This window comes from Limulus polyphemus, unplaced genomic scaffold, assembly GCF_000517525.1.
Source record: "Limulus polyphemus unplaced genomic scaffold, Limulus_polyphemus-2.1.2 Scaffold241, whole genome shotgun sequence".
NCBI lineage: Eukaryota > Metazoa > Arthropoda > Merostomata > Xiphosura > Limulidae > Limulus > Limulus polyphemus.
In genome coordinates, this window is record NW_013665851.1 from 254,128 (window position 1) to 265,420 (window position 11,293).

The 11,293-nt window shown below is 35.6% G+C and overlaps 1 protein-coding gene across 1 annotated transcript; it reads left to right on the plus strand.

The window, feature by feature from the left end:
- Positions 1-2,169: 2,169 nt before the first annotated feature.
- LOC106478684 lies at positions 2,170-2,742 on the plus strand. Its single transcript, XM_013939245.1, has one exon. The coding sequence runs from the start codon at positions 2,170-2,172 to the stop codon at positions 2,740-2,742; it is 573 nt and encodes a 190-aa protein (XP_013794699.1).
- Positions 2,743-11,293: the final 8,551 nt, after the last annotated feature.

Below are 11,293 nucleotides of genomic sequence, written 5' to 3' on the forward strand. Positions count from 1 at the left end.
ATTTTGCATTCAGAAATTCGGGACTTAAATACGGATTTGATGCACGAGAAAATAGTGCATATTGGACGTGAAGAAGGGAGCAAGTTGCACGTGGGGAAAAAAACGCGACCTGATTTAAATGTCACACCTGAACGATCACATCCTTTTAATTATGTTTGAAATTATGAACATTGCTCAACATCACGAAAATTAAACCTTATTTTCAATAAGCAATCCTGAAAAATATTTGGGGGTGCTTAACTTTTTTCCAGGTGTATATATATAAAGTATGATATCCGAAACATTTTATATTGAAGACAGAAGTATGTTTCAAAATGCAAAATCCACTATAAAATAAGACGTTTATCCATAAAATTCCTTTACCAATAAGATGGGAAATTGTTAAGATGCTGTTCTTAAAAAAAAGGGGGATGATTTTAAAAGGCATCTTAAAAGTTCTAAGATGGTACTTTCAACTAAAGATAATATATTAGCTGAGAAAGACACTCAATTTCTTTATGAACCCAACTCCCCTCCTGCACGAAGTGGCAAATTTAAACTTTTACAACAACCTCTTCCAAACAAAAGAAAATATGTTCTTGTACTTTTATAAGTATTGTATTGGTGTATTTTTTGCGTTATAGAAATAACACAATTGGTATTTTTAGGGAGGGGATAAGAAGTCCCAAAAATATTCCTGCTTAGCCCCCCCTCCAAATTTCCTAGTACCACCCCTGTGTATCATCTCGTATAATCTATATGAATCCAGCTCTTTCACTCAAATTCTACTTGAATTACATGCGTTGGTGTGCATTGTTTTTCGTTGTGTACGAAATTAATACAAAGTTCAAGGAAATTTCTTGCAATTCATGTACCATTCAGTTCTTCACTTGTAAGGACAAGATAAACCGAATTTTCGCACACAAGAGTTCCTTGGTTGATTTATCTCAATTTTTCGATGATTCATTTAGTTATTCATTCCTCTTTTAAAACTTATTTTCGATTGTAAAAATCTGTTAGATTATAAAAATGCAGTTTCTGGGAAAACCATTACGAATAACGTTAAGAAAGTATTTGTTTGTTGACTTTTCGCGCATAGCTATTCTAGGGCTATCTGCGCTAGCCATTTCCAATTTTGAAGTAATAGACTAGAGGGAAGGCAGCTAATCAACACCACCCATCGTCAACTTTTGGGCTACACTTTATCAGCGAATAGTGGGATTTACCGTTACATTATAATGCTCTCAAGTCTGAAAGGGACGAACATATTCGGAGACGGATTTCGATTCCCTGGCCTGCAAATTGTGAGTCGAGAGCCCTAACGACCAGACCGTGCCAGGGCTTAGGATATAGCTATAATGATTTTAGAATGCAAGATAATAACCATAAGGCGTTTAAATTTTCAAAGGAAAATATAGTTTCAAAAATGTCAGCTAGATAGAAGTCTTATAAAGTTTATCTTCGAGTGAAAAACAAAGTAACTTTTGATACAAACGTTATAGGAGATTAAGTTTTTTCATTATACGATAATATGCATAACTACACATAAACGCCACATTAAAGTAAAATAAATTTGAAAGTCAAACAAAATGTCACTATAGAAAATGATATGGGTGTATGATTCACGATTTTTGTTCGAGATGCTTATTATATGAAAAATGTTGATTCAATCTAGGAAAAGTCCCCTCCATCACCACCACCAAGTGTCGCAGCGGTAAGTCTGAAGGCTTATAATATTACAAACTCGAGATTTGATACCTGTGGAGCACAGCATAGCTAGCCCATTGTGAATCTTTGTTAATGTGTATCAGTATGTTTTTTTTTGTTTTCTCCCAGTGAGGTGGGGGGGGGGGGTCATACACCTCAAATTGTGATAGTACTTATTCTTTAATGGATGATAGTTTATAAGTTGTATCATTTAAATGAACCAGAACTTACTATTTAAAATGTTTCTTTCTTTACTTTTATTACATTGCTAAAAGTTGCACGTTGAACTACCTTTTTACATGATGCGTACTTTCAACATTCAGTGGTATACATATAAAAATAGAAACTTTTATCCAAAAAATAATATAATTATTTTCATAGCATTTGAAATCCTATAATGTTTTGTTTTTTTTACCTGTTCACTCACATAAATAATTTTCATTTTATATATTCTAGTTTTCGGAAAGGAATTTCATCGTCAACATGGCGTCTTCACTGAACTCACCATGTCCCGAATACACTTTGTTGACACCTCTGAGTTTTCAGACAGATATATTATCTGCAATGGACGACACCGATGATATAAGTATAGAGGGTTTACGTCATTTTTCCATGTTTGATCTGTTGACTCCTGCCAACACTGAAGCCACACCACCTTTGATTAGGCGTGAAATTGATAATGATATAAACAAAGTGTTAGAGCAACATCAGCTGAAACCGATAAGTCCTAACGTTCCTAAGAAGCCTGACCCCTTCTCCCCTACTTGTAAAATCCCACTTCCAAATCCTTACTCAAGTTACGAATATTGGCTGGAACCATCTTTCATATGTCGAAGAAATGAAAGAGAGCGACTACGTGTTCGAAACGTTAATGACGGTTTTGAACGTCTCAGAAACCATTTGCCATTGCCAGATAAAGAGCGTGATCGCAGATTAAGTAAAGTTGAAACGTTACGCATGGCGATTAATTATATTCGAGACCTGGAAGACACGCTGAAAGAAACGGGAGAAAACCACAACCCTGTAATGGAGGGATCTTCACAGAAAATTGCATAAAAATGGTGAATTCAGAAAATTTTCTCATCCTTCACGAACGAACTATACACGTTAAATGGAGCAGCACAATGTGTTCATGAATTCAGTCTAAATAAGCACAAAATGTAAGCTGTAGAACAGCTTACATCTTCAATTATGACACCCAACAATACTAACTTGCATTTGCTATAACAAGAAGTATGTGAAAATATAACTATGGCAATATTTTTCACCAGAAAAAGATTTTAACAGATATGATGATTTTTTTCGACAATCGCACATTTGTCGGATAAGATAAAGACGGGTTTGGTTTCCTCCGAGATGATAATGGAAACACAATTTCTGTTAAGAGTATGTGAACTGTGTTGTTTTGTTACTACCAGGGTGAGTACTCTTGTCTACTGATGTGTAACAGTAAGATGCACGCAAGTAGGGTTGTGAATCTTCAAGTTCCAAATACGATATGCAAGGGCGTCCCCTGGGGGGGGGGGGTTCTCCCCACCCGGTAAATGAGAAACATAATCCTTTCTTTATTCATTCAGCATAGGCATATGGATTTTTTTTTCACTTCACAATTTCACACTACTTTGCTCCCCCCCCACCCCCCACCCCAGAAACATTTCTACGGACGCCCATGATAATATGTTATTCAGAAGCTCGAAATGCTTCATTAAAACTACTAGTCAGGTTCTAGCCTAACCACATGTACTATTTGTTTGTTTGTTGAATTTTGCGCGAAGCTCCTCGAGGGCTATCTGTACTAGCATTCCGTAATTTTAAAGTGATAGACTAGAGGGAAGGCAACTAGTCAATTCAACCAACAGCCAACCAAATCTTGGGCTACTCTTTCCCAACAAATATGGGATTGGCCGTACACATTATAACGCTTACACGACTGAAAGGGCAAACATGTTTGCTGACGGAATTCGATAATGCGATCCGCAGATTTTAAGTCGAGTGCCCTAACCACATATAATATGTTAAAATAGCCGAGAATGGGACGCAAATCTCAAGGATAATTTCGCCTGTTTTTTGTTTATGATTCCTATGCAACTGTAAATTAAGTGCTGAATCAAACTAACAGCACGTGATTGCTAGTTAACAGACACATTATTTACTACGTATGTTAATAAGGCATCGACAGCTTTAATATTTAAATGTTAATACTATAATTAATTCGTCAGATTACGACAATATAACTTTGAAATTTGAATTGTCTAACTCATTATTAATATTTAATAGTTCGGTGATCGAACTTTTAGAGAAACACACACACACACACAGACGTACATATGGTATTTTTTACGGCAGTAATATTTTTTACTTCTGTAAACTGTTTGTAATATTTTTAATTAAGCCTAATATCTTTAATTAAGCATCTTTTTGCATTCACTGGTCGAGTTCATGTTCGGTACTTAGAAATGATATGATGATCCTTTTTATAAAAAATAATACAGAGTACTTTATCTTATTCATTCAATTCGGTAGCATATTCATTCCATGGAAGTGCATCCCCTTACACTCACATAATCCTATAAATCCAAGATTTGTCCAGCGTATACGTAAAAAGAATATGAATTATGCATGTTTTTTTTGTTGTTGTTGTTGTTGTGGGGTTTTTTCAATCTAGAACTGAGGATAATTTTACAACTTTTATGTGAAAACATATTTTGCAACAATTCATTTGCAAGGAAATATGTATACAAAATTGTTTGTACGTTTTTGTATTAGCGCAAAGCTGTACGATGGGCTATCTGCGCACTGTCCGCCGCGGAGATGAAACTCCGAAAAGTGATTATATTAATTAATAATTATGTACATTTTAAGGACGGTGCTATCATTACTATCTTACGTTAAAACGAATTAGTTTGTGTGTGCGTGGAAGAGTTTTTTTATTTTGCACAATTTTACACGAGTTTCTTTTACACTTTTAATTTTACGCAAAAGTTAAGTGACTATATTTGTTACGACATTTATAAAGTCATCAACAGGTATTTTTTACTCATTTCCTTTGACTTATTTCAAATAATGCTCTTTTTTAGTTGTTGTTGTTTAGTTATTTGAAATATCATTCATTATCGAAAGCCACAGGTTGTGCTTAGGTGGTATATACTATCAGATTATCTTTATATCAAAATCACATTGTCTTGCACGCTGATGAAGCTAATAATGGAACATGTTAATTTACTTGTATGAAGCTAACAATGGGCCACGTTAATTTACTTGTACGCTGATGAAGCTAACAATGGGCCACGTTAATTTACTTGTACGCTGATGAAGCTAATAATGGGACATGTTAATTTACTTGTACGCTGATGAAGCTAATAATGGGACATGTTAATTTACTTGTATGAAGCTAACAATGGGCCACGTTAATTTACTTGTACGCTGATGAAGCTAACAATGGGCCACGTTAATTTACTTGTACGCTGATGAAGCTAAAATGACCATGTTAATTTACTTGTACGCTGATGAAGCTAACAATGAGCCACGTTAATTTACTTGTACGCTGATAAAGCTAACAATGGACCACGTTAATTTACTTGTACGCTGATGAAGCTAACAATGGACCATGTTAATTTACTTGTACGCTGATGGAGTTAACAATGTGCCACGCTAATTTACTTGTACGCTGATGAAGCTAACAATGAACCACGTTAATTTACTTGTACGGTGATAAGGCTAACAATGAGCCACGTTAATTTACTTGTACGCTGATGAGGCTAACAATAGGCCATGTTAATTTACTTGTACGCTGATGAAGCTAATAATGGGCCACGTTAATTTACTTGTACGCTGATGGAGCTAACAATGGACGACGTTAATTTACTTGTACGCTGATAAAGCTAACAATGGACCACGTTCATTTACTTGTACGCTGATGGAGCTAACAATGGACCACGTTAATTTACTTGTACGCTGATGGAGCTAACAATGAACCACGTTAATTTACTTGTACGCTGATGAAGCTAACAATGGACCACGTTAATTTACTTGTACGCTGATAAATCTAACAATGGACCACGTTAATTTAAATTTCGTCACATATTACTAGATTAGTATGATTCACCATTGCTTTACGAGTTGGTTCTTTTAAAAAATGTTTAATAGTGTTATATTGCTGAGAAACTACATAGAGTTAAAAATTAGATGAGTCAAAACAATAAAAACTAGATAACCCGCGCCCTTTTGGAAGATATGGTGTATTTAATGTAATTCTAAGTTTATTTTGGTCGAACGTAAAATAAAAAATGAAATAAAACTTTTTAATACGAATAAAACTCGGGCCCTTAATTGGATATTTTAACCAACGGCACTCATGCCCATATGGGCTAAATGGCTAAATCAAAGACCACTAGGGTTCAGTTATATCCATTCCTAATTTTAAACAACTGACTAGGGGGGAAGGTAGCCAACCGCCACAAGGGCTTTGTTCAACTCTTTGAACGTAGTAACGGGATTAACTATCACTTTTATAACGCACTTAAAGTTGTAAATACGAATTGTGTTCAACAGAATCACGTCTCAAACCTTGAACCCTGTAGTCCTCAACCCTTTATGTTAAAAACTAAGCCACCACCGGCCCCGAGCCCTTAAATAAATACGTTTTCAGTTTCACTGATACAAATTAAAAGATTAGTAAGTACAGTAATTGAAATGTGCCTCTAGCACATCCCCTGAGACCGAATTCCACATTCTGCCCGGGTTTTTTTTTTACGTATAACATCTTCCATGATAAGTGTGTGTGTGTGTGTGTGTGTGCGCGCGCGCATGTTTTCTTATAGCAAAATCACATCGGGCTATCTGCTGTGTCCACCGAAGGGGAATCGAACTTCTGATTTTAGCGTTGTAAATCTGAAGACTTACCGCTGTCCCACCGGGGAACTTCAATTATAGAAAAAAATGTTTTAAAAACATAAAATGTTAAGAGAAGTTTTTTTTAATTAATCCGTAGAAAAGCAAAATGAATAAGAAAATCAAATTTGATTTAAAATCTATACTGTGTAATGCAAGAACAACCGAAATTATTGTTTGTTGAATTTTCGCACAAAGCTACTAGAGGGCTACCTTCACTAGCCATCCCTAATTTTGAAGTGATAGATTGGAGCAATGCTGCCTTGCAGGTCAATATTAGATGTATAGTACGGGATCAACAATGCTGCCTTGCAGGTCAATCTTAGATGTATAGTACGGGCCAAGCAATGCTGCCTTGCGGGTTAGTCTTAGATGTATAGTATGAACCCAGCCGTGCTGCCCGGCGGGTTAGTCTTAGATGTATAGTATGATCCCAGCCGTGCTGCCTTGCAGATCAGTTTTAGATATATATAGTATGGACCAAACCATACTGATGAAACTCCAGCTTATTGCATAGGACAAGCAAATCACTTCACTACCATTGATGTAACCCCCTCCCCATTGGCACAGCGGTATGTTGACGGACTTACAACGCTATAAACCGGGTTTCGATACCTGTGTCGGTCAGAACACAGATAGCCCACTGTGTAGATACAGAGAGTTAACAAAACTATATAATAGAAACAGTTTTATTGATTTCAAGTAGAAAAGCTGCGCTGATTTAAAACGCAGAAGGGTGTTTTTGAACTTAAATATTCAAGAGAAACGACTTTGACATTCACCGTGTAAAACCAAAAGTTTATTTCAACCATAATCTGTGCTTTTACGTAATTTAAACTGTAACGAAATTGGTTGAGAAACATTGAAATAATAAAACAAATTGTGGAATAAGGTGGACGGAGAGAGACATAAGCTGACGGTGGCTAGATATTTGCAGGTTTTGATCGGTGTACACCAGATAAACACTTCCTCTGGGAAAGGAAATACGAGATTATCCAAATAACATACTTATCGTGTAGCGCAGCTAACTACGCAAGGGACCAGTCTACCAAAGCGTACCTACTGCATTGTACAGAATAAAAATGGTTAAGCGCGCAACTATGTGATGACTAATTGTTCAATATGTAGTTGTCAAAGGGAAGAAAGGGGTTCTTCTTTCACTTGCTGATGACGAATCGGCCGATGTGTATTGATTGGTTGTATTATATCGAACGTGAAATAGTCTTGGAACCCACGTGTCAGGTGACAAATAAAACCTTACAACACGTGTTTTTGAAATCTAGGTTACGTCTTACCCTCTACTGGCTTCATTGTAAACTTGTACAAAACGACAACCCAGACAATACTGTCAATCTAACATTGTGATTATGCTCATACATAACACTCTTTTAGACGGTTTTTTTTTCTTCTCAGCGCACGTGTTCGTATATGTTTTCGTCCAATGTGTCTTTATAGTAGTAAGTTTATTATGTACGTGTCATTTATTTATTCAGCCGTCGTGTATTTACAACAGTATTTGTTGATAAAAAAAAAACTATTATATTTTATTCACAGATGAATAGGTATAAAAATAAAACTGCACGGTGTATTAAATTAGTATAGAGCTGATATTTATTATTCAATAATAGATTAAATTATTACTGTTACCTTCGACAGTAGCCAAATCAATCAGGTAATAAATGAGTCTATAAGTGCTGTAGCTAGTGTTCCTGAATTAAACACCGTTAAGAAGCTGTGGAAAAATATAATTTATTGTAGTTTTATTTTTTCAAATGTTCAACAGTTTCGTTCTCATCGCCATTGGTCTTTATCCAACCAACCAATGGCTTTTAATGGTTCGAGACGGCTTGAATGGGTAATGAAGAAAAACTTTAATATAAGTTTAACATTACAGCAAATGTACAAAGTTTCGACAAGGTTTTGTCATCATCAGGTACCACAAAACCTTGTCGAAACGTTGTACATTTGTTGTTATGTTAAACTTATATTAAAGTTTTTCTCCATTACCCATTCAAGCCGTCTCCAACCATTATTAGTCTCAAAGTGGGTTCCTCGTCATCGAATTTGAAAACCAATGGCTTTAAATAACACATGTCATACTGTTACTAAGTGTCCACTTACTGTTACTACTACATTAACATGGAGTCATTAATCTCTTAGTTTTAAGTTATGTTAGTTTTATGATTTTTTTTCTAATAAGCAGCAAATCTCTACATTTCAATATGGTGATGGTGCTATAATTAGTATGTTTTAACACAAGGCTACATAATGGGCTATTTACGCTGTTACCGACGCGAGGATGAAATCCTTATTTCTAACGTTACAAACTCTCAAACTCACCATGGAGTAGATTTCAGTGACCCTTCAACATGTATTAGTTGCATCAACTAGCTTTCTCTGGCACATTTTACATATATATATATATATATCGGACGATTTAAAACCACACAACGACAACAGAAACATATATTTCTGCCCATATTAAACACCTTCCGACGTCTGGTGGTAAATCCTAGTGAGCTAGAGGATTGGCTTTGTTCGTTCCTAGAGTGAGACAACATTTCGGTTTCTATAGACGCCGAAACGTCATCACACTCTACTAAAAACAGGAATCGATTAAGGCAAAAACTCTATTATAACTACACTGCCTAAAATAACTTTGAAACAACACAACACTAAGATATTTCACTGACTGTATTCTTAAAAGTCCCACTAGAGGTCAGGACCGAATTCAAGACCTGAAGGAAGGGCCCTCAGAACCCAACTTCATAAACAACTCAAATACAGTTCAATAGTATTTATTAACTACAGTTTCAACAATACACAAACACAAACGATGGGTAAATAATGTTCAAAATACTAATTCTAATATTCGTAATAAATATTCCCTTTCGACAGTGCTCGGGTTATAGGGTTTTTATCGTTTTGTGTCAAGAACCTAGGCGTTTTTCTGACATCATAAACGTAGTAAATATTATAATATTCGTAATAAATATATAGATAAAGAATTTCTATATCATATATAAAATAACAACAATGAATTTGCTCGTTAAATGGCCAAGCAAATATTTACGAAAGAACAAGCTGTAAGAACATCTCAATGAAAAATTACAAAATAACAGATTTATATCAAACGACTAAAATTCGCTATTGTCATAGTTACACAGTTGCAAATACGTGTTTTTCAATGAGACACCCAGTTTTGATTTTTTTTTTCTCTCTTAGTCTCTTTCGATCCGGGATCCAGAGTAATAGCATCCATTTTCACCATTCCCATTAATCCGAATTAGAATATCTGATTTTGTTAACTTGAATCAGGGTAAATCAAACTCTAACAGGTTTCTCAATACTGGAATCTCTAACGTCACCACTGATTTTGGATTATTAAAATATTGTAACAGATACGGAACAAAATACAAAACAAGAAATCGGAATAAAATTTAAAAAATGCGTGTAATACTAACGAGTTTTCAACACGTTCTCTTTCTCTACACATTAAGAAAATGTCGACTCGTAACGTGAAAAAAAAAATTGAAGTAATGCATGCAATAGTGAAAATTGAAATGTCATAACACTAAGAAAACTGACGCAACGCGTATATAATAAGGAAAATAATACTTCATTCCTCATTAGAAATTAGTGAACATAGGAAGACTGCACTTTGTTTCTTACTAAACACAATGGAAACCCTAATTTTAGAATTGTAAGCTGGGCCACCGTAGAGCAAGTTTGTTTGTTTGTTTTACGTTAAGCACAAAGCTACACAATGGGCTATCTGTGTTCTGCCCACCACGGGTATCGAAACCCGGTTTATAGCGTTGTAAGTCCGCAGACATTCCGCTGTGCCACTAGGGGGCGTCGTCTATGCAAAGCGCTACTCGCTAAATTTTAATAGAAAATATAAATTATAATCATTTGTATATTGTATATAATTATTTTACATAATACGTGTAACTGTTTCGGACTTAATTAGACCCGCCTACGCTACCTAGCATGTTCAGCTGATTCGATCTGATATATTATCTATGTTTGTTTTGAATTTCGCGCAAAGCTACACGAGGGCTATCTGCGCTAGCCGTCACTAATTTAGCAGTAAAAGACAGAGGGAGGGCAGTTAGGCATCACCACCCATCGCCAACTATTTTACTAACGAAGAGTGGGATTGACCGTCACATTATAACACCCCCACGGCTGAAAGGGCAAGAATGTTTGGTGGGACGGGTATTCGAACCCCCGACCCTCAGATTGCGAGTCGAGCGCCCTAACCAACTGGCCTCATAGAATATACTCTTTAAAATGGCGAAATGTGTCTTGTTCGATTGTAGCCTTCAGTTCGTTTACAGATATCAGCACAGAAAATTGGGGTGGCAAATATTATATTCAAATATACAGACACACATACACATTACAAAGTTGTAATCTAAAGCCTAGTCATAGAGTTCAGGTTTTAAGACTGTAAAATGCATCGATTTTCGATTAAATATTTTTGTTTTATGCGCAAGTTTCAAACGATGGTCTATCATCACTGTGTCCCCTTGCAGGGAATCGACCCCTCTTATAATTTTCGATTAACATAGTGACACCTTTGAATAATAAACGACAATTTAAATTGTGAACATGTTTTTCAGCTACATATGTACTTCATCTGGGGTAGTTTAACGAATCAAATATATTGCCTGTGCTTAAAGGGAAACGACTTAACTGAATGAACTTGGAA

Bases quoted from the DNA above. Each gene is read 5' to 3' on its own strand.
- LOC106478684 (XM_013939245.1), top strand. From the start codon at position 2,170: ATGGCGTCTTCACTGAACTCACCATGTCCCGAATACACTTTGTTGACA.